The sequence below is a fragment of the Necator americanus genome, chromosome X (assembly GCF_031761385.1).
Source record: "Necator americanus strain Aroian chromosome X, whole genome shotgun sequence".
Lineage (NCBI taxonomy): Eukaryota > Metazoa > Nematoda > Chromadorea > Rhabditida > Ancylostomatidae > Necator > Necator americanus.
This window is the reverse complement of record NC_087376.1, coordinates 5,539,609-5,562,645: the sequence shown is the minus strand read 5'-3', so window position 1 is coordinate 5,562,645 and position 23,037 is coordinate 5,539,609. Positions and strand designations below refer to the sequence as shown.

The 23,037-nt window shown below is 38.4% G+C and overlaps 5 protein-coding genes across 9 annotated transcripts; 3 read left to right on the top strand and 2 right to left on the bottom strand.

Moving 5' to 3' along the window:
* Window positions 1-1,871: 1,871 nt before the first annotated feature.
* Window positions 1,872-3,211, top strand: RB195_021555 (uncharacterized protein; the record flags this gene model as incomplete). Of its 2 annotated transcripts, none has more annotated exons than XM_064208361.1 (4): window positions 1,872-1,899; window positions 2,091-2,208; window positions 2,977-3,053; window positions 3,114-3,211. In XM_064208361.1, 4 exons carry the CDS (start codon window positions 1,872-1,874, stop codon window positions 3,209-3,211), a joined length of 321 nt encoding a protein of 106 aa, XP_064064241.1. The 2 variants fall into 2 exon arrangements, with proteins under 2 accessions (XP_064064241.1, XP_064064242.1); XM_064208360.1 differs by having other exon boundaries at window positions 2,091-2,195; window positions 3,114-3,182.
* A 2,331-nt stretch (window positions 3,212-5,542) lies between these two features.
* On the top strand, window positions 5,543-6,982 carry RB195_021554 (uncharacterized protein; the record flags this gene model as incomplete). The annotated part of the gene is made up of 3 exons (XM_064208359.1): window positions 5,543-5,641; window positions 5,707-5,789; window positions 6,784-6,982. 3 exons carry the CDS (start codon window positions 5,543-5,545, stop codon window positions 6,980-6,982), a joined length of 381 nt encoding a protein of 126 aa, XP_064064240.1.
* On the bottom strand, window positions 6,882-11,521 carry RB195_021553 (uncharacterized protein; the record flags this gene model as incomplete). 2 transcript variants are annotated; one of them, XM_064208358.1, is made up of 4 exons in its annotated part: window positions 6,882-6,974; window positions 8,717-8,807; window positions 9,039-9,079; window positions 11,300-11,521. In XM_064208358.1, 4 exons carry the CDS (start codon window positions 11,519-11,521, stop codon window positions 6,882-6,884), a joined length of 447 nt encoding a protein of 148 aa, XP_064064238.1. The 2 variants fall into 2 exon arrangements, with proteins under 2 accessions (XP_064064238.1, XP_064064239.1); XM_064208357.1 differs by lacking the exons at window positions 6,882-6,974; window positions 8,717-8,807; window positions 9,039-9,079 and having other exon boundaries at window positions 11,285-11,521.
* Window positions 11,522-12,438: 917 nt separating this feature from the next.
* On the top strand, window positions 12,439-13,049 carry RB195_021552 (uncharacterized protein; the record flags this gene model as incomplete). 2 transcript variants are annotated; one of them, XM_064208355.1, is made up of 3 exons in its annotated part: window positions 12,439-12,512; window positions 12,812-12,888; window positions 12,949-13,049. In XM_064208355.1, 3 exons carry the CDS (start codon window positions 12,439-12,441, stop codon window positions 13,047-13,049), a joined length of 252 nt encoding a protein of 83 aa, XP_064064236.1. The 2 variants fall into 2 exon arrangements, with proteins under 2 accessions (XP_064064236.1, XP_064064237.1); XM_064208356.1 differs by having other exon boundaries at window positions 12,445-12,512.
* A 1,778-nt stretch (window positions 13,050-14,827) lies between these two features.
* RB195_021551 (uncharacterized protein) lies at window positions 14,828-22,856 on the bottom strand (the record flags this gene model as incomplete). 2 transcript variants are annotated; one of them, XM_064208354.1, is made up of 14 exons in its annotated part: window positions 14,828-14,908; window positions 16,123-16,215; window positions 16,301-16,366; window positions 16,647-16,715; window positions 18,101-18,190; window positions 19,055-19,141; window positions 19,255-19,346; window positions 20,061-20,187; window positions 20,267-20,354; window positions 20,406-20,483; window positions 20,551-20,634; window positions 21,507-21,580; window positions 22,505-22,639; window positions 22,701-22,856. In XM_064208354.1, the coding sequence occupies 14 exons, from the start codon at window positions 22,854-22,856 to the stop codon at window positions 14,828-14,830; spliced, it is 1,320 nt and encodes a 439-aa protein (XP_064064234.1). The 2 variants fall into 2 exon arrangements, with proteins under 2 accessions (XP_064064234.1, XP_064064235.1); XM_064208353.1 differs by lacking the exons at window positions 16,301-16,366; window positions 20,406-20,483; window positions 20,551-20,634.
* Between the last annotated feature and the right edge of the window lie 181 nt (window positions 22,857-23,037).

Sequence of the window (23,037 nt, the reverse complement as noted above, 5' to 3'; positions counted from 1 at the left end):
CTCTTGTGGATTTCGAAGCCCCATTCGATGGTAAAGCACGTCGATTTCCGCGTAAAGCTCATGATTATGGCATAAAATGACCCAAAAATCGCCAAGCAGCCGTCTAAGCAGCTCTCTTTCCAATCAGTCAAGCCTGTCCATCACCGTAGTTGCTGCTGCCCAAGTCTCCGATCCGTACATAATGAGGGGGCGAATTCCAGATAAGTAGACTCTCAGCTTGTCTTCATTGGTGATAGGGGTCTAACACAGCCATTTTGTTAAGGAGTTAAATGCAAAAACGACCTTAGTCCACCTTTGCTGAATATCTTTCTCGTAGCCGCCGTTGTTCTTCAGCGTACAGCCCAGGTAATAGAAGTCATCGATGAGTTCGATCGGTTGTCCGTTCGCCCTAATTCGCGCTCGAAGTTTCGAAGAGGCCCACTTCTCCCTGCGTATACCAGGGCATAGAGGTACTCCATAGAATACAGCCAGCTCCGACACAACGTTGACAACATGTTGAAGTTTCGTACTGCTTTCCGCGAAATGCCACTGCCCCTTGTCTTACTCCAGTTACCACCTGAAACGGTGTTGTACATCCGGCTTGTGTTCGAACTGCAGCAGTTGTTCGTTGATTTATGTCACCAAGCAGCCGAACAAACTTTAATGGTACTCCATCGGAGCAGGGTGCCTTGAAAAGACGGTCCCGGTGAGGAGAGTCGAATGCGGCTTCAAAGAACGAAACACATGAGCATCTTAACCCTCCCTCAAAAGTAGTCGCACAAAACCGTCTTTGCTCTCATGATCACACTATGAAGAAGCTATCATACTGCCTTATCCAAGTGGCCTTGTGGATGCTTCCAGAAGAAACTTAGCATCGAGCGTCAGTTCAGGAGACTTAACGTTTCTTAGAATGTGGAACGACAACGAATCTGCAGAATCTATTCGTGCTTGTACAGGATATGCTCAAATATATTCAAGGACGCAAGATCATCCGCCGTTAAAGTTAAACGTCAATATTGACAGTAATGTGAATTCTATGACAGCGCGATTTTGTATAGTACCTACACACCTCAGTAGTGATCCCCTTTAAAAATGATCCATTCACTTTTTTGTCACGAAAGTGATCAAGTTGCACTTAAAAGCAGCATACCACGAATCTGAGGTAGTGTGGATTTCAGGTAGAGTATCCGTATACGGGGTCTAGATATGGAGGCGGGGGTAGTTCCGTTCATCTCTCCCTGCATCACTGCAAACAGCCACCTCCAGAATGCTGTTTTTTTACGCCACCTATTGCAACGCTCTATCTTGCGCCGCCCTGCCCTGCGATTCGTCGAAAATCAATTCGGACTGCCCCGATAGGCACTAAGGGACGCTACGCGTGCAAGGGTAGTGCGCTGCAGTAGAAGGCATCGTTCAAAACAGCATTCAGGGATCGGCTGCTTGCAGTGATTCAGGGAGAGATAAGCGGAGCCACCCCGGTCCCCATAATCTACGACCTCGTATACGAATACTCCACCTGAAATCCGTACCACCTGAGATTCGTGGGGTGATGCCTTTAAATTAGACATTTGTTTCAAGAGGCACAAGACTGGCGCGCTCCAGTCGAACTCCTTGTAGAAAATAGTGCACCACAACGCCCGGAGCCGTATCTTCCGGGCCCTTTTTCACAGCAATTAGGAAGAAATGGACGGAATCACTCTCCTCCCCATAATCTACTATCCCGTATACGAATACTCCACCTGAAATCTGTGCCACCTCAGATTCGTGGAGTGATGCTTTAGCAGACTTTTTGTACAGAGTCAGTGATGTAGACACACAATCCTATTAAAATTCACCTCTTCCGTAAAATATCTTATCTATGCCTATCTTGTATAAAGTTGAAATTTTCAGATATGCCCGGAGCACCTGTTACAGCCGACAGTGAGTGCTGTTTTCGTTTTACGCACAGAATTTTTGTACAAAATTAGTCACCGTTAAAGGATAACTTAATCACTGTTAAAGGATTGTAGAGGAAACCAGAATCTAAATCATCGCTTAAAGAGTTACGCCAGCTCATTGCTCATACAATATCTCTGATGCCATTTCAGTCACGAATGTATTTCCTATTATAGATTGCAACGCCTGGTGCCCGTCGGTGTACAGCGATAACTGTAATGGTAACCCGGTAACAATATGTGCCACCAGTGCTCAAGCGGCAGCCATGGTAGCACCATCGGGTACGGAATGTCGGTTCGTGTTCTTTTGCAATTAACTACTCCTTCCATTGGTTGCCTCTATGAAACTCGAGAAACATTAACCAAATTTAACTTATACTATTAAAAAAATTCATAGCCTTAACAATTTCTTCGGCAAACTCTACTGATCAGCTGTAGAATGTGAAGTTTGCTGTTCAAATCTGAGGGAACAATGTCTGGGAATGGCAAACATTTCGACTACTTTTTAAATTCACCTGTAAAGGTTCCGCGACAACTTTATACATAGATTTCGATCTAGCTCTGCTTCAGGAAAGACTAACTGGTAGTTTCATACAAATTTGGAACAAAAATGAAAGAAATTTGAACTTAGAAGATTCGTAAACAATTAGACGATAAGTCCTATTGCCTAATCCTAATCGCAATTGGCATCTGCCATTTACTTTCAAAAAGAGAAAAATTATCCGTTCGTTTCGTTCTCAGAGTGATCACGAAAATTGCCTAAAAATAATGCATTAGCATTCGAGCAATCTGGGAGTTCAATATTCGAGATTTTGCCAAAACACCTTGAATCTTATCATACCCTGAAGAGAATACGATGAAACGTGGCTCGGTCTCATTACTAATTTTTTCGCCAAACAATATGGTTCGCGTTAAGCTTCGGACTCTAATCACTTTCTCGGTACCCAACAGAAAATTTATTCAATTAGAGTACTTCACACCTGCAACTTTTTTCTTTTAGCTGTAACCAACGAGATAAGTTCATTTGCATTAAGTTCATCGAAAATTCTCCCATGTCATTCAGGGAAACATGGACGTGCCCGGCAGGAACTATGCCATATTATTACACAACCATTAATCCATCACCAACTGGATATCCTGGTCGGTTTTTCTACGGAAAATGAATTTTTTTAAGCATAAACGCATAAATACACAGTTTAGCTGGTGGATACGCCCGGTGTTTTCCTCCTCCAAACAATGGGTGGTATCTTCCCGATGGTATCACTATGATCACTGGTTTAGCATGTCAATCACCGTGATGTTTATCAAGAATTACAATATCCATTGTGTCCAAGAATTACAATATCTTTCCATCAATTGTCATGACAATAGTGTTCTTTACATTTCAGCTTCTATCGCTGTCTGACAGTTCCCAAAAAACTTTACTGTCTTAGCTTTCGTGTCTTGTTGTTTATGGGATATTCTATTTGCATGAAGCTTATTAAAAGTTGTAGTATATGTTGGCTAATTGGAAAGAGCATCAGGATAGCTAACACATAACATTAACAGTCTTCATCATCCATATGAGTTTAGGAAACTTGGCTGGAGAAAAGTCCCAATAATGTTGTTTCGTAAAATAGACTGAACAATTTCTATTTGGACTCCCTATTGTGGGTTGTGTGTTAGTGTATAGCCTATTTACGAAATTTTATCCACGAAATGTTACAGTTATGACGACTAGAGGATTAAACTGGCTGGCGTATCAGTCCTACTAGGATGCACCGATGTGACTGAATTCATTATAGAAACATTCCAATTTCTTACACACAACGACTTGCAGCCCATGTATCACGCCGGTGTTTTTGTCCTTCTCATACAAATTTGATACCACTTTATTGACTCTGGAAGATGAAAAGCTTGGTTGACCTAAGGCGTTTTCGGACCATCGACTGTGCAGCCACTTTTTCCTTCTTGGCAACTGCCCTGCACCCACCTTAGAGTGATGGCTAAAGCAATTTTTACTAGCCATTAATATAGGTTCTCCTCTATCTTCGAGTACAAATGCCGAGTCACAGTTTAAAAATTTGGGAGTTAATGTGTTATACCTCGAACTCATGTTAAAGTTCTTACGCTTTGATAATTATCAAAATCAATAATAGTATCTTTATCTCGCATTTCTAAGATACACTGATACTTATGTGGGCAGGAAAACATTACTTCATGAATATTTTTATCTCAAACAGAAGAAAAATAAGGCGAATGTGTTCGTATTTTGAAATATCAAATTATGTATCAAACTAAATAGTATGTTTCCAGAAAAAAAAACCCTACAATCACAAATGCTCGCTTTCGATCTTTAGTGAAGTGAAGGAACTGCCGTGTGTTACACTAACATAGTTAGATGGGCCTTCTCAAGTAATCGCAAAGCTTCCAGCGCCATTTATATTCATTTCTCTGCCTCGCATCTTTCATATCAGATGTTCAAAGGTTTCGCAACTGATGTTGATGAGTAGCTTAAGATTCCAGCCGTATCCAATTGAACTATCTGCTGGTTCTGCAGCGAATACATCAACTCATATCGTTTACGTACTGCAAGACTTCCAAGACTTTCTGCTTTGGAAAAATTTGGAATCCAACCTGAAGTTTTTGTAGATTCTTCTCAATGGCTGAGCTGAATTTGGCTTCGTATATGAAGTGTGTCTGGTTTTAATACCACACAGGTTTAACGGTCGCTGGCAGCGACTAGTGTTGGCATCTGAGTGGAACGTCTGAGGGATTTTAGTACCAGCCATTCGAAGAATTGCAGGACATCCTTCTGCTTTGATTCAACCAAATGAATGAAATTTTTGGTGAAAATGTCATCGTATTCAAATCCTCCGACCGTCATGGAAATAGCTTGGATTACCCGCTATATCCTCTTGATCTGAATCTGCGATTATTTATTGTGGTTTTATTTGAAGGAAAGGGACTATAGTGAGGCATAACATCCTCAGACGACTCGAAAAATGCTACTAAAACACTATCTTCTAAATAATAAACGCCTACTACTAAAATGCACACCCTAATACTGAAATACTACATCAAATGGCATTCATTGGTGAGAGAACACGGCTTCGAACCTTCAACCATTTAAGAGAAGACTCCAATGCTCCAGAGAACTGGCAGTTCAAAAATAATATGCAAACCTTAACCTCCAACTTACCTTGATTTGACTACGGTTACAATTTACTTTTTTTTCTTATTTTTCTTACTAATAAACACAACTCAGAATACTAGAACATAAAGGCCAGATCACTGCGCAGTGTTCTGTGTTCAGGAAACGGGACATTGATCTTAGTTGCGAACTGCGAAGGTGACTGGCGTTGTTTCGCCGATTGGATTTTAGGAAACGATTTAGAAAAAAAAATATTTTTCTTAGGAAATGAAAACATCTTCCGGGTACTCTGTTGAGGTAACCCGGGCCTGGCATTAGTGTTGGTCTATTTCTTCACCACATACTAGGAGTACCCAAAAATTACCGTAATTATTAAGACATCTTGCTGGTACAGTTTCAATCCCATATTCATAAAATTTCGTTTCCTTTGAAGAAAAATATGATTCAAGATGAGCTCGTACTTCATCGATATTTCGAAGTTTTTATCCCCTAGGGAATGTTCCATCGATCGATCGCAATAAGTGAAAATCAAATGGTGGATGATGGATGTGAAAATCAGATGGTGGATGAAAATCAGATGGTGGATGCCTGGAGAGTATGGGGGACGTGCTAAAACCTCCCAGTTTAGCTGTCTTCTTTTCTCCAGTGTCAGTTTTGCAGCGTGCGCCCCGGCATGGAATAGATGGGAAACCCATATACTCTGCTTGCAAACCTTTCAAATTTCTTGAAGATGTCTTTGGACGGTAGACCAAGTAGCCCGAAGAGTGTTTGTTATTTCCTGAATACTCTATTTGGGATCAGTTTCCACCACAGATGTTAAAGTGTCATTATCAAGCACAATAGGGCGTCGACTACGATCGCCATTAGAATAGTCAAAATCACCGCTGGAAAACTTTCTAAAACAACGTTGGCACTTATTGACTCTCAATACGTCTCCACAAACATCACAAATTTTCTTTGTTGTAACTGTTGCATTAACACCCGATCGATAATGAAACAGCATGTAATGACTTAGATGTTCTTCACTTGGTTGATTGTCCGCCATTTCAGAACGATCTAATGAAAACGTTTGAATTTTTCATAAAATTCAAACGTTTTCATTAGACCGTTCTGAAATTCACAAAAGCCACTAGTTGTAATATTCCCATATAAAACACATCTTTATGCTTTTACGCTCTGAACTAGACCGAAGCATATATTCCAAGCAAATAATAATTGATTACTCATGGGTACCCCTAATAACTGAGTGCGAGAAGAAGTGCCGACTCTAACAGCTGAGTAGGGTGGTCTTGCTTCAGTCTCAGTTCGTACGCAGCTTCTTTTAGCAGGCGTGAAGGTTGCCTCTCTTGTTCCCATTCTTTTACTCAGTTCCTGCGTCTCCTTTCGGTTCATCCGCACTTTTAATCTCTTTCTTGTTTCTTTTGATTTCAGCATCTTCTCCTCTTCATTGATACTTCTTAAAGAGAAAGTGTCGTCAGCGCAAAAACAGTTTGGAAAGAATCTTCTATCAGCACAATCGTCACTTTTTATCTAAAAAATCTTGATCTCATTATCAAACGTCGTGACACAGCGTCATTTTGTCGTATATAATTTCCGGTTGGTTTGTGGAGTTTTAGTTGAGAGTTATAGTCGTACACTGCTAGCAACTGTCCTCGTTGTACATTATCCACATCTCGCTCAACCAATGGTGACAGTATTGCATTTGTTGCTACTTTTGCATTTGTTGTTTTCTTATAGGCGACTAAGGTCAGATGACAACCATCAAGCAGTTTTACTTCAAAGGACGGTGATCAAAATGCTATGGAATGGTGGCACTACCGACATATCAAGCAGTATTAAGAGAGCCAGTTTCGAGTTGTTAGTGTGTGGGCGATCTCCGGAAGAAACGCACTGTGGTGTGATTCCCATGAGTACCGGCGGTGATATTTCTTCATGAAAAAAGCGTTATATTAGATTTTAGAGTATGTATCACAGACATCAGCACGACAAGATTATCGTTGTTTTCGATCTGGTCCTCTTGCCAAACCTTCTAATCATGTGATCCTCTTGTGTACCTTTTCCTAATTTGGGGTTTAAGCCTACAATAATGAGCTAATAGAAGGGATCTTCATTGCTAACCAACAGCTAAATCCTAATTAAATGCATCCATTTCAGGTTCATCAGGTGCTGAAGTTGATGAGTAGTATGCGTTTGCATGTTTGTTTTAATGGTTGGATGCGAAGAAAGGCACAAAGGAGTGACAAGATTCCGTGAGAATCAATGAAATGGACGATAGATGGGTGCAGAACTAAGCCAACGTCCCCTACCTACATTTCCTCTCCGCAAATTAGGTAGACTACTTACTTATTTATCTTACCACACTTCGATCCACCTACTTTATATTATAGCAGATCGATAGAAATTATGCTACGGAGTTTCAAAAAGGAGGTGTCGATTGTCTTCTGAAGATACCGTTGTAAGGGAATAACATAAGAAAACCTCTCTTATAAGTGTCGAATAGTCCAAATAAAAAACCAATCAACCCTGCACTGTCCGAAACTAGACTACCGTTTATCTGTCTAGCACCTCCGACTTTGAGACGATACGGATCAGTGTACGGGGTAGTGAGGGCGAGAGCCAATCACATTTATCCCGCACTGAGCAGCCATGCCATGACAAGCTTATCTTCCTTTGCAACACGTTGACGATAAGTGAATCAGGGAAACGCCCCGCAGCTTGTTCCGTCGAGACTGTAGAGAGTCCAGAGTGGCTCACTCGTAGTTAGATTTCTGAGTTCTTATGAGTTAGTATCGAGTTACTCAGCTTTGAGGTCCCTCCAAATATGTACCTTCGCTGTGGGTTAAAACGACACGAAGCACGGGCAGTTGCCTAAGCGGCTGCGCACTAAGCGGCGCAGTGGACCGTAGCGTATAAAGCTGCCAAGAGAATAGACTTGTACGTTTTGATTTTGAAGCGCATGATCACTGTTTACTACACCTGCGCAGCTCTACGGCAGTGGTCCGCAAACTTCATAACATCATGGACTTGAATGCCTGCGTCTTTGTCGGGTCTTAATCACCTCGAAGTAAATGCCAATCTTGGCTCCGTGATCAGAATTAGCCACTATAAAACGTGATTCCACGAAGTTAAGACAGAAAGAAATCGAACATAATATACATTGCAAAAAGGCGATTTCATCGGTGGTAGTTAAATTTTAAAAAGTTTGTTCATGTACATGCCAGGTCACTAATCAACCCAAACATATAAAATATATATTTGTTATTATACATTAGTATTATATATATATATATATATATATATATATATGGGGCGGGTGTGGCGCAGTGGTAGAGGTACGATTGATCGATATCGATGCTCCGAATCCGCCCTAATACATACCAACCAAAACTCTTCCCTCTGGGTTCAATAAATTGGTACCAGACTCGTCTATATATATATATATATATATATATATATATTGTATATATGGAAAGACAAATTATCAAACTACGACTTCGCAGAACTTTACATGAAAAGAATGATTGGAACTGAGTAGTTTAACTTGTTCGGAACCGTTGAAATGTCACATGAAAAAAATAGTTTGTATTCAGAACTTTCTTGAGAATTTCTGAAGAGAATTCAAATTGGAATTCAAGTTAATTGTTGTAAAAACATGGTAGCCAACTCTAACCTCAACAGCAGCTCGCGTCCGGATAGTGAGAAGTGCAACTGTAGAACATACGTGGATCAATGCAGTCGAGTCTTTTGTAACACTTCCGAAACTGAAAAAGAATTATTATGTGTTATTCATTTGGAAAGTGGATCGGTAGCAGTAGTAAATCAAGAAATGTGGCGGTGATGGTTTGGCATTTGTTCTTGACTTACATCGAAAGCTGTGAAAACCATGTACAGAAATGTAGTCATATGTGGAGTAGCCGTATAAATTGATAGGAAGCTTGCAAAAGATGAAATGCAGAAAATAAGGAAATAAGCAATGGAAAGATGAAATATACCTGGTAGGCGCAGGGTGACAAGGGCGAGCAGAGTGAGGAAACTGGATAGGGATTAATAAGAATTTGACCAACTCCGATCAATCCCACCAAGCATTCTTAGAAATCAAATGAGTGACTTTTCTTTTTGTAATATTCTTCCCAGCGAATAGGAACAGCTGAATACTTTTATTCCTATTGATAGAACTTGTTGATATAACCTATGAAGCTAAAGAAAGAAAGAAAACAAATGTTAAAAGGAAACTGGGTAGGTCAAAAAGAAATTCAATTCTTTTAAGATCGATAACTACGTGTTGAGCAAGAAACGTTTGAGATTTCTTTTGATAGATATCTGTTCAAGGATATCCAATAAAAAGAAAAATTAAATAAAAAAATTCAATCCAATAAAATTTAGAAAAATTTCAAAATATTAATTTTAGTTAAGGATTGGTTAAAGCAGAGCCAATAACGGTTTGCTTAGGCGAAGAATAATCTACGAAACTTTGCATGGGTAGTTTCGACGTGATGAAGGGAAAAAATAAAACTTACATACATATTTTTCCTCTCTAAAGCATAGAGTTTAATATGTGTTAGTACTTGAATTTAATTAAAGGAATTTGCGGACGTAACTGTAACTTAAACCCTCCATATGTGAGGCAATTTCGACAAATAAGGACTTGTATATGCGACCAGGAATCTTCTTGGCGGTTGTCAGATCTTAAAACCCTGAGTATTCGAAGAATCCACCCTCTGTTAATCCTTTTTAACTCATTTTTTTTTCTAGCAAAACAAACGCTTTAAATCTTCAGATCCATTGATTTCACTCAAAACACTCTTTTCAGCAATTCGAGTAAAAGGAAACTTTCTGGATTTTTCACTCATTAAGATGTGAATGTCAATCGTTGTGAAAGTAAGGAATTGTGACACAAGTGACCCATTTCCTACGATTTTATCTATGACGTAAAGTAGATGCAATTATTTCCAATAATATAGAGGCATGATGTAGTAAATAGGTCATACACGTCCTCCTTAGTTTTTCCAGAGTTTGTACTGTCGATGAGTTCACTTGATTATGCTGCTCTTACTATTGCTATGTTGATATCGAAGGATTTCTACGTTCATTCTTGTATTGCTACTGTTTCACCAGAGGATTCAGGTTGGATATTTAATATTGATCAGATATCTATTCAAAAATAACCCCTGCATAAATATACATGCAAAAATTAGAAACCGTGGTCGTGATCAAATAATTGATGTAGATCTTTGTGAGAAGATGAGAATGTGAAGGTTTGTTGTTTGAGATTTTCACAGTCCTTCTCTTATTTAGATGTTGATTTTTTTTCTTGAATTAGGATTTAACTCTAGATGGAAAAACGCAATAAAAGCATATATTCGAAAATGTCCTCTCCGTAAAACATGATCTAGAGTCTACAATGCTTCACTATTTCAAGACATTTTTGGATTTTTTTCAATTCAAAGCATCTCTTGCGGAAAGTGTCGAGTTGAAGAGTAATAATGTAGTTTTTCACTCTTTTCCTATATAATAGCAAGAGAATGTTGCAAAATGGTGATATTTCACAAATGTATTTGGAAAATCTCATCACATTTCATCTCACTACACATGCTTTTGGAATTTTATGAAAAGCTCAAGAAGTTTTCTTCAATAAATGTGTAAAAAATAATAAATGTGTAAAAAATCTGGTGCAGTGGATGTTTGCGACAAATGTTTATGGTGAAAAGAATTATTTCATGTCATCCGCTATGTTTACCCTGTATTTGATGTTAGTATATCGTTTTCGAGCAATAATGGGTCGCCGTTTGTTTTTTATGTAGGATATCCGTTATTTTGTGGATGGTGTACTCCATTTGCACATTCGGATATGAAAAGCGAACAACCAACAGATGCGTAATGTAGAAGAGTCTGAGAATCATCTGCGGGGGATTCTGAAAATCTCCTCTCACATTTAGTCAAATAAACTACCCGAACATGAAAACTGCTTCTAATTCTTGTAAACCCATGTTATTTAATAAAACATTCAGAAAAGTTAATTGAACGCAATCCATGAAGCTTTTTTTTCTCGAATATACTATCTCGTTTTTCATCAGTTTCAAATTTCAGCAGGTACCACATCAACAACGACAACTACAGCTGCATTTTATGACGGCAATATACTGTCTCCAGTCAGCTCTGGCTCATATATATTGCCTCCGGGCGGTTATCTAGCAGTCATCGACAGTGGGGGAACAACATCAACGATTTTTCTCAATGTTTACGAGACAACAACCAATGTAAATGTCGCAGGCGCAGCAACGTTGGAGACAGCAACATTAGTTGGAACAGGTACAGGAACAGGTACAGGAACAGGTACGGGAACAGGAACAGGTACAGGAACAGGGACAGCAACGGGAACAGCAACAGGGACAGCAACAGGAACGGCAACAGGAACAGGAACAGGAACAGGTAGAGCAACAAAGTGAAATCGAGGTGGAGTTACGATATCGAACATTGCACACCATATTACAATGTGCTACACTATACCGTATACTTGTCAACTATTAACCGAGGATTAAGAACTAAAGCTATTAGAGTTGCAATTTCTGGAATTCGTGATTTCCCAACTTATCCACTTTAAACTTCATAATGAACGTATTCAGGAACACCAATTGTGATATCAGGAAGTGAAACACCATCTGTAGTGACTCCAACCGGCACTGTGACAGTCGTGTCGCCGGCAGCTGATGCTACCGCCCCTACTGTCGTCGTACCTTTAACAACAACCACGACTACAACAACTACAAGCTAGTTCTTTTTTTTTGCTTTTTTTCTGCTCTTTCAGCGTCCAAAATCCTTTTGAAAAATAATATAGAAAAACAATTTTAGCGAAAATTTAGTAACGTATCCTTTCCATGAATGATCATTAAGAGAAATCAATAGTCGACTTAAGTTTCTTATGCAAGACATGGTGAGAAAAAATAACCGCGACTTGTTCTGTCGATTTCTATCGAGTTCACAAAGATTCGATTAATAGATCAAAATTTCAGTTCATTCTATTTGTAAACTGATACAGTAGAACAATATTACACATTCATTTATTTTCAGATGCGCCTGAGACAGGAGTTACCGATGCAGGTAAGTTTTCACATAGTGAAGAGATAAATTTAAACCTGTTCAGGAAAATGCGCACTCTCACACCTGTAACGAAAACCTAACCTCAAAAACCCTCGCACTTGTATTCACAATCTCTTTCATTTTCAATTCGTCTGCTTTTTCCAACATATTGAAACACATAAACATAACTAACATAGCGCAAACCTGCAAAAGGCCGTTCTATAAAATAAGACTAGTCCTTCAAAAACGAGAGATTACATATACGTTGTAGACTGTAACTCATGGTGCCCTTCTACCTATAAGGATGACTGCAACATGAAAATGCCCGCAGTTTGTGCTACGGCGGCAGAAGCGGCAGCAGTGGTGAGAAGCACAGGAACGGAGTGTAGGTGTGTGATTTGCTCTCATAAGATTTCGTCCTACAATCCTTGCCTCACTTGATTTCAAGTAACGTCTTATGAGGAAAAAGAGTCATGACATGTTCAGTACTCAGAGGTATGCATTTTTCAAAAAAAAAAACAAAAAAAAAACCAGTAGTTTTTCCCTAAGAAGGAATAATAATTCATAAGAGTTGTCTCAGTTCGAAACCAATTCCTATGAGACCTAGCTGATCTTTCGTCGACCTACAGGAACGAATTGGTGTAATAATTGTTGGACAACTGAATATATTTCATAAGATCCCTTTTAGGTTGACCTGGACATGTCCACCCGGAACAAGTCCATACTACTACGTATATGCTCCTCCAGCACCTCAACCTTATCCAGGTAAGCGATTCTTCGATTAATATAGCAGTCTTTTGTATTGTCATAAAAATTATGATTCAGCGGAAAATTACGCGCAATGTTTTGCTCCTCCAAATACTTTTTGGTATCTTCCTGATGGAACAACCACGATTGACGGAATGGCATGTCAGTCTCCTCCATAGTCGCACAAATAGCAAAGACATGTTATTTCACGGGACTCAGCTTTCGTTAAAAGCACTACGTATGCTTACGTAGTTCACTTTAATTCTAAGTCATCAACGTATTGTGATTGATGCACTGGAAGGAGACGAGGTATCTTGATAAGAGTAGTTGTCACACATTTATACTTTATTTGACAGCTTTTATTTGCCTATCATATTTTATTGGACCATAATAAAAGATGCTGCTCAATAGTATTAATCCAGAGAAGTGCAAAAAACGTGAAAGGGGAAATTCTGAAGTGTAGAGATACTGGTACAACCTTAACAACAGTTACTACGTACCTAGAAGACTAATTCATACATTGTTATTATCAGAAAATAGGAAAGTATTTATATTAAATTATTTGAATAAAAATAAATGAGTTGGGAGTGATGAGAAAACAACAAATAAAAAAAATTAAATAAAATGAGCAAAACACTTCCACAACCTTCAGCAATTGGTTCAGCGCCCAGATACATCAAAAAGAAGAATCAATAATGTGGATTCTCCGAACAATTTCTTGAAATTTCTGGAGGTTAAGTAAACGTGACAAGAGGCAAAATATACTAAGACACGTTTGTTTTGACTCTTTACCAAATCAAGAAGAACCAACGAATGCTGGATAGTCGAATATTCCCCGAGGCTACATGTTTTTAAAACTTTTACGGCAAATGTTTTCAAATACGTAGCTCGCCGCTTAAAATGTTCTATCCGATTACCTGGAGCTTATGCTAGGATTTCTAATGGGAAAAATGTTCTACCCTACTGTCAATGAAGCTAAAAAGTGATTAAACTAAAAAAAGTGGCACTAACACATTTCGTTATTCTAGATGTAACTGAGGGATTCTACGTATACTATCCAAATACTATATAGATACTATACGATTTAAGTTGCTTTTACCATGTACTTCGTCGACTGAAACAAAACCATAACTACACTTGTTGTTGAAGAAGAAAAATAATGTTCATTACTCTCTGAAAAGCGTACGCTCCATGTACTATAGTTTTTGTAAATACTTGTACAAGCGCACTTTTATATACAAACAACAACGAAACACCACGAAGAAGAAAAATCTATCCAACACATTGAAAAATAAGAGACGGAAAGTCAATAAAATCAATATGATAATCGTGAGTAGAGGTGATAATTCCATTGGACAAAAATGACTATGAAAAGCTCGTATCGCTAAAACTCACATTCTTGTTAGAAATCTATGTATGAATATGACATGTTTCCGAAAAAAAAGAAGAAATAAATGACAGACAATGCGAGAAATTTGGCCAATATGTCGTATTGAATTCGTTCATAAGATTAAACATTGATCACAAATGATTAAATCAATAGAGAACGGATAAGGACAATAAATAAAAATGCAATATATCAATATGGACCGTACTACTCAGAAGCATCGGCCTAACCTCACACACCAGTCAGGCGAACATCACACTCGATTTGTTGTGGATAACATCTAGAACTCTATGAACCTATGTTAGACATAGCAATTGATTTCAAACACGTACATTTTCACTATCAATTCGTACAATGTCGACGAATTTACTACTCGAAACAATAATCGATAAACATCTCATTGCTTGCATGTAATGCAGCAGTTTGTTCGACGGTGAGGACGAGTTGTCCAGAAATTGATCGATTTACCTCATTGCAATTGAGGCAAATGGTACATGCGCACATAATGTTGGGTAGAGGAGCACGACGAACAGTTACAGTAGGTACTATATTTCATAGTCAGTGATTCGGTCATTGATATCTACCGACGGTCGCCGAGCCTCGATGTGAGGAAAGTTGAAGATATTTGTCGAATTCATGTGGATTTATGTCCTGAAATGTGAGATTTCGTGTATTGACAACTTTCGATTTCCTCAAGATTAATGGGAATTTCGTAGAGGAGGGGGCTTCCTCACATCCGGCGTATATAGATACGTTCACTTTGGTTCTATTGCACAGAGCTTTCGAAGTATTTTTTTCTTTCAAATTTCTTTGTAAAGAACTGAAATACCTTCCTATTCATTTCTGCTGCTTCGCTAATTAACGTCTTCTTCACTATTTTATTAGATGGCATTCTACGTAGCGCGATGCAGATAGCATTTAGCATTCTACCCGCCACTCATTGTAATGTAATAAATAAATACTAAAGATTTTAAATCGTAAGGAAAAAACAAAACTCAAGTAAACGATAGTAGCACAAGTGCAAAAGTCTTCGTAATTTTTTTTTACTTGTTCGGCACGACAAAAACCTACTGAAAGAATGAGCTCCCAAAGAAAATATAGAATCACATAGATTGCGATGTGTAATCCTCATTTCATTCTGAAGTTGAGAAAAACACAGGCTGATATGGACTCTCTAGCTTTCTTCCTGATGAAGATGAAGAAAAATAACTGGAGAAGAAATTGAGTCTCGCCATTCGTGAGCGATCGATTCTTTGCGACGGTTTCATATCTGTATAAAACTGTATAGAAATGTCTAAACAGGCTTCGTTTTCAAGTTTTGGTGAGTTCTTAAAAATCTACGCACGCACATCGTTACCAGTGAGGGAAGATTTAGACAACCTGACTCATTTGTCAATCTAAACATTGAATCTTGTTTTGTATGCAAGCGTACCAACACCTACCATGCTCTTTGTAGAAAGTTTGACCTAAATTTCTACTGAGATTTCGGTGTGGTTCGTTTAAATAACTTCAACCCTTATGGTTTGAGCGGGCGATATCTTACAAAGAGTACTCTAATAACCAACCCTTTTGCTGCGAAATACCTCCTGCTGAACTGTTACTATTTCATAAAATAAACAAAAACATTAATTTACAACCTCACAGCTTCAAAATAAAATATATTTAGATGTTTTAAATGGAATTACTTATGTTCGTCCATACAATCTTAGCGTCCAAAAATGACCTTCAATACGTAACTGATTTGGCGCAAACGGACGAAGTCTGCTAACTGAACCCAACGATGTGTTAAAAATGGACCAAATTTCAGTGATGTGAAAATCTAGCGATGAAGGGTAGTAAATCTTTACAAATCCCTCAAAACAAACCGCAATAGCAACTGGGTCGAATCCAAGCGAAGAAGTGTAGTCGACGTCCATGTTAGAGTCTGGAACCGCTCCGCTATCTGTTGACATCGTTCGCTGAATTCATTTGTAGGTTAGGATGAAAAATTTCGTGAGGTTGTACAAGTAAACCTAAAAAGCGTTGCATAAACTCGACACTCACATCGTGAGCGAATTGTGGGGCGAGGTGGGCGTGGCCGGTCTGGTTAATTGGAGGATATGCGGGATACTGTGTTTGTTCAGGTTGCGACGCATGAAACATTTTGAGATGAGGAAAATATGCAATTTTTTAAAATTGATTTCATTTTTTATCAAAGAGAAGAACAAGAACAGAAGAGGGAACATTATTAAGGTTGGAATTACTTTCAATAATCCCCTGTTTAATAGAACAAGCTCCACTTATTTCCCACTTTACCTTCTAAGCCATGTGATGAAAAAATGAACAAAATTATTTGGAAAAAATCTAATTCAATGTCATCACAGATTCAGAAGTAAGTGCTAACGCTTACCATCAAAGTGGTCGTCTGCATAGGAGACATAGCGTTGTGATACTGCTGTGGGCTCTGGTCCAGTAGTCCCTGAAACTATAACATTTAGAAGAGCAGCAAATAAAAAGCTGGTGTGTGTATTCAGAAGAAAGAACTTAATCTAATATCAAACGTAACTTTCTTTCCATTCTCTGAAATAAACTGAAAAATAGGTTCAGTGACTCAGTGCATTCATAAGCATAATCTAGGCTAAATACCATCAAATTCAGCTTGTTAGGAAGGACAGTCTTGAAAACCAAATCAAGAGGATATTCCAGGATTTCACTATTTTTGCTTACGTAAAAACTGAACATCTTCAGTTTTCTTAAGTATGTAAAAAGAGTTCAGCCAAATTCACAATTCATTCATCGAAAATCACTTTCAATGATATTTATCGTGAAGTTTCCTCTTCATTTCAAGAAGCAAACAAAAGTGATATAACATTTGAAAAGTAAACAAGGTACAAACGACAGAAGTATTTTTCAAAAAGGTGTAGAGAACAGCACTGCAGGATAAAGATTTCGAATATTTTTGAAAAGGAAAAAGTCGCATGAAACAAGCAAAAATTTTGACAAGGGAGAGAAACACGTTTGAATTCTGCAACTAACTTTAATCGAGTTTTTCTAATAAATTTAATTACTGACAAATATTTCTCTACTGTGGCTGCTACAGAGAATCTCAACATTCACTTTCTCTTCCACTAGTCTTTCTTCCATAAGCCCAATGTTTACACTTTAAAAATGGGATTTGTAAAAGTTAATTGTGTCGTATGCAAAAGTTTCAGAATATTACTATTTTCTCTCACATAATCACAATGACCTACAGTTGAAAATTCACATTACATTCGAAATCAAAGCCATAACCACTCTATAGTCACGAGTTCTGAAAATACATTCAACTAGTAGAGGAGGACGTTCATTCTTACCACAAACAATCAAAGACTTGGTGAAACCTTGAAGTTGAACACACCCCTCAGCGATTCTACTTGCGTGTGTAAAGAAACCGTCAGTCAATCGGAATTTTGTACTTTTCCCTCTGTAAGGCACCGTAGGGTGCCGCACAGATCCTCAATGCCTTTCAGAACATTGCACTCTGACGAGGTCATCCACGTAACAGTTTGTTTCAATGAGAAAATCTGGAACATCCCTACATTTCTGCTAATATTTTACGCGACATTGGTCCATCACCACATACACACACAGGCTGGGAGTGTTCCGGCCACCAGTATATGTGTGGGAGGCGTTACGTTGGCAAATATTTGAACGACGCGCGAGTAAAAACAATTCGAAACGTGTACTCTGACCTGATGAAAACCCTCGACAAGTCAAATGAGTTCCATCTCATTTCGCGATCGATGTCTTTGATTTAATGTAAACTTCAACGTACGAAACAAAGAAAAAACATCTTGATCAGCAACAACATCGACGTAAACGCACCGATCGTAGTAGCTGTTCCTGCTTCTCCAACATCACTGAGCGCTCATTTTGCAGCTCTTGTACTCGCTGATAGGTTGAAGAGTTGAAATCCTGAAAAGGACAAATCTTACAAGGCCACAACAAATGACCACAAACACCTTAGGACCGTAGAAATATGTATGGCTACGGTACTCGAATAAGAGTAAGCATAAAAAAACACCTAGCCTATGTATAGTCATGGATCTACAAATAAAGCTTCCATAATTTAATTTCTTTGATTTTAAAGAGTTTCACACTCCATAAGACAATTGGACTCTCTAGAAAGCTGAAATCTGGAACTCTTAAGTTATAACAGACTCAATACGATGAAATGTAGTCAGCTCTGTCGATAAGCTAAAGGCAGCTCACAATTTAGGGAGAAAATAATGAAAAGGACGTACGTATATTGCAAAGAGGCTAAGCGAACGGAACATGTCAATATTAATATATTATTTATTATTTATATATTAATATATTATTTATTATTTATTTATATATTATTATTCGTTCAGACGAGAATAAATCTTCAAAACTTTTAAGGAATATTTCAACGAATGGAAGTAAAGTTGGTGAAGCATCTACATAGACCATATAGAACTCTATCAAACTTCTATTAGTTAAAAAGAATAAAATTAATACAATCAAAAGAAAATTTTGAGAAAATCAAAGTTGATGTTCTTTTTTTTTCAAATTCGAGACGGCAAAGGAAAACGTTAGGGATAGCGTAAAAACAGCAGAAGATAGACTGCAATCGAAATTGAAAACGATCATAGCGTGAACCCAGGCGACAAGAGAAAATCACGAGTCGTGGAACAGTTCGCATTTCTTACTTTTACCTAACTCAAACATGAAATCCTTTAACCTCAAAATACTACCTCAATCAAAACGTTTGAGAGCACTGAAAGGCAAAATAACCCAGCACGCGTTCAGTTTCACCTGAGTTGGTGGCATCTGTGCAAAAGCATGTTGTGGTTGATGCATAATTTGCTGTTGAGGAGGGAAATAGGGTTGTTGTGGTTGTTGCTGAAACAAAAACAAATAGAAATGGAAAATTAGAATTAGTTTCAATTAGAAAAATATGTGTTCATGTGGTTGATAATACAACAACTATAACAAATGAAAATATCTCTACGAACCTGCATCACATTGTGTTGATGATATTGCTGTTGTTGTTGTTGCTGTTGGCATGCATGTCTTTGGCGAATTTCCTCTTCTTGCAAATGTTCAGCTAAACAGATATCATTATCCAGAGTCTAAAAAACGCATATGTAATATTTAAATAATCAATTTCATTGAAGAGCGCTTGATTTTGAATTTTGTGTCATGCAAATGCTTAGGTGCGATAAGGAGGAGCCGGACCCTCTTCAGGTGAAGGGGGCCTAGTTAATGGGGTGCAGCTCAACTGATGAGGATCCCTTCGAAAACCGTCCAAAAGTGACGGGTGTCCTTTCACGGAACGGGTCCCGTATAAAATCGCCCAAAAGTGAAGGGGGTCGGAGCACCGGTTCCAACTATCGTATCTATGTGCGAATGTATTTTCTTCAAGCTCCAAGTTAACATGAATAATTCTATTGGAACATTAATTGAAAGTGATTAGAACACAATTAGAAAATTCTACAACGCATTACATGTACTTAAGCGAGATGACTAACAAAATCGCTAGATTATCAATTTAGAAATCATAGCGTTCACTATGAACCTCGTCGTTCACCATTTTTCAATGAACTGTATGCAACGTTTTCAATTTGTCCTTTTCAAATGAGACAAAATCATAGGGCATTTATTAGAAAATGAAATGTGATGTATATGTAGACGGTTCAAAACACCTTATATACTGCTAACAAATTCATTACCAAAAATGAGAAATTCAACTCCCGATAATTCCTATTTAAATTAATGTTATTATTATCGGTATGTAAAAAATAGACCAGCATCCACTTACGGATTCGTGGATCGTACCAGGTAGTGGTTTGTGTGTTATGATCAACGAAATAGCGATTTCCCAGCTCGTCCAGTTTCATTTCCCAATTTGGCGGTAATGGACCAAGTGAACTCATTTTGTCTGCCATCTACAACAAAACTACGCACTTTCAAAACTGAAACTCTACACGACCGATACCCGTGGTCTCAAAAATTCCAGAAATGAACCTGAGAACCCGGATCATGCATGCCAACAATCAGTGGATCAAGTGAATGACTCTTCCCGCGCGGATCGAAGAGTGATGAAGGGGCGGGTCTAAAAATGGCGAGTTACTAGAATGAAAATACGGTTAAATGCGTAGATTACTCTTGGAATGATGGCTGAGTTCCGAATGACGCGTTGTAATTTGCCTCATGCGAAACGGATCGATTGTGTTGAGGAACTCTGGAATATTGTTGATCAATTTCATGCCAAGTGATTGCTAAAAAATTTCAGAGAAATTTGAACGGACGTGAAGGCCGGATCTGGCATCGGAGGGATAGCGGAGACGGATTTGGAATGATGATGTGTGATCACTTGAGGAACGGGTACTGGTCTAAGAGTGGATGTGATCAAATTTAAGACAATACATAGAAAATGCGAAATTTTACGACTCTATCAGGTCCTTTCAAGACTTTTTGGAAAAAAAAAACGAAGAAGAAGTTCAACGATATTCCCATATCAGAGTTTGAAGAACTTGGTATAGGAATATCGTTAAACTTTGAGAACTAACGTTAAAGAGTTTGAAGAAAAATATTATTTTGTTCTCTTCTGGCCATCCTCACTACCTTTCCTGAAACTTTCCCATGCGCGCTTTATTGGTTTCAGCTAATCTATCTTAATAACGATACTATCAGAATCGAATAAAAATTCGACTTGCAACGAGAAAGGTACTCTACGAGTTCTTGCGACAATTTTAGCAAAAGCTGTCCGAAGAACTCATAACTTCTAGTTCCAGTATGTGTTATCCCAGGGATGGAATCTCCAAGCCCTATTGAAAATTACTTTTGATTAAAAGTTTTTGACATGTCGTCATTTCGAACTAGATTTCCAGTCGTCTCTGTTGAACAACACGATTTATTCGGGTTACTAGGTAAAACAAATCGCATTGTTGGTTAATATCACTTCAAAAGGTGAGTGTTAGTCGAACAACAAAAGTGATTTGCAGCAAGAAACTGTAACCTATGTGAAGAGTACCAGTATTCTGCCCTTTTATCGCTGCGCTGACTGAGCCGAGTTGAGGTCGGATGTTCTATTTGCAAAATAGTGACGCTGTATAAAAGATCACCGTTGCTTTCTAGCACTATCGACCGCGAAATATTCCCGATAAAAGCACTCCAGACCATAAAAACACTTTTTTTTCAAATATATTTCCAAGCGATAACAAATACACAGAGGGACTTATCCGCCCAAAACTAACACACCCACCTATTGTACATGTCGAGATGATGAGTGTCGAGTTCCGGTGCACTTGCCTGCTTTTTATGAAAGGGCGTGGAAACCTGCAATGCTCTCTGATAAACAGCTGCCCCAAAGCAATGAGGATAAGAAAAATCGAGCTCATCACTCAATGTATTTTCTCTGAAAGAGCAGCAAATGTGTATTTGGAATGTGATAACAGGAGAATTACGCATACACTGCCAAACTGACAGCATCTTTGTAAGGTAAAAGGCTTTCTCTAAGTGTGAGAATTACAACAGCTGAACAAGTAATAAATTAACGGAAACTAACAAATTACTCATGTAAACATGAGAACGTTTCGTGTTTACATGAGTAATTTGTAAATAATGAAGCTTGAATAATTTGTGAACACTGGAACAACTTTTAAAAATTCGAGTGTAACATCATAATCCATCTATGCAGTATACGCTATGGTCAGAGAACTGTCTACAATAAGCTTCTTATGCGTTGCTCACTGCTACGCACTCTCTTCCTACTATCACAAAAAAGCCAAATGATTTTTTTCTGGATGTTCCGCCACTTCTTGGATATTCATCCCACAGACGTGATCAGGGATATGAATATCCCTATTCTCATTGGGCACCAAATATATGGGCGTGGCCTACTTACATAGTTCTTCCTTGACGAAAGATTTTTTAGACGTCCAAATTCTATTTTTTTTTTTGCTCAATCATTGGAACTAGTACATTGATGAAGCATTATTCTTCCAATGAAAGATTGAACGAATTATTAAGGCAATTATATGTGAACTACATTAACAAATCGAAGAAAAAGGAAATTTTTGTGTACATTGTTTTCTATCTATTTTATATCCTGCTATTTGCCCAGGAATTACGCAATTACTCGCGTTCCTAAACGTCCTCCATATCTTATAATGCTATCGCTAGGACTACAGATGTACTCCTTCAAATGACGCGATGGTACTACCTCACACGATAGGCCGAGATCTATGCAAATATTCCAACCTGCTGACTTCCACTCGGACTGAGAACATTTCGTCCTGCGTTGCTCATACCGTCGTCACTGCTGCCTTGAGGTGAATGTCCGGCCGAACTGCCACGTGGACGTGGCTTTGGGGCATAGTAGGCCATGGGGAATTTCTGGAATAAGCATATTTCCACCAATTCGAGAGTAAAACAACATAAATCAGGCTCTGCTCACCCTATTTGGCTTCCTTTCGTACAATTTCCCATCACTAACGCGTCCTGCTTGAAACAGCTCGTCGATGCTCTTGTTCGTGTCGACGTAGGTGTACACTTCGAACACCGACGGTCCCGTAGCTGGCATCAGTCGTTGTTTCGTCTTTTTCGAAGCCATCCCTGCCTTCAATATGACATTTCAGGATGGATACAATTTCGGCTACACTATTTCACAAATATTCCACGAGAGACCTTCGTATTACAGCATAGGTTGACATTAAATTTGGACAAAAAAGCGGGAACTTCGTAATGCAACAAACATCGAAGACACAAAAAAGAGGCCACTAGTTCTAGATTGC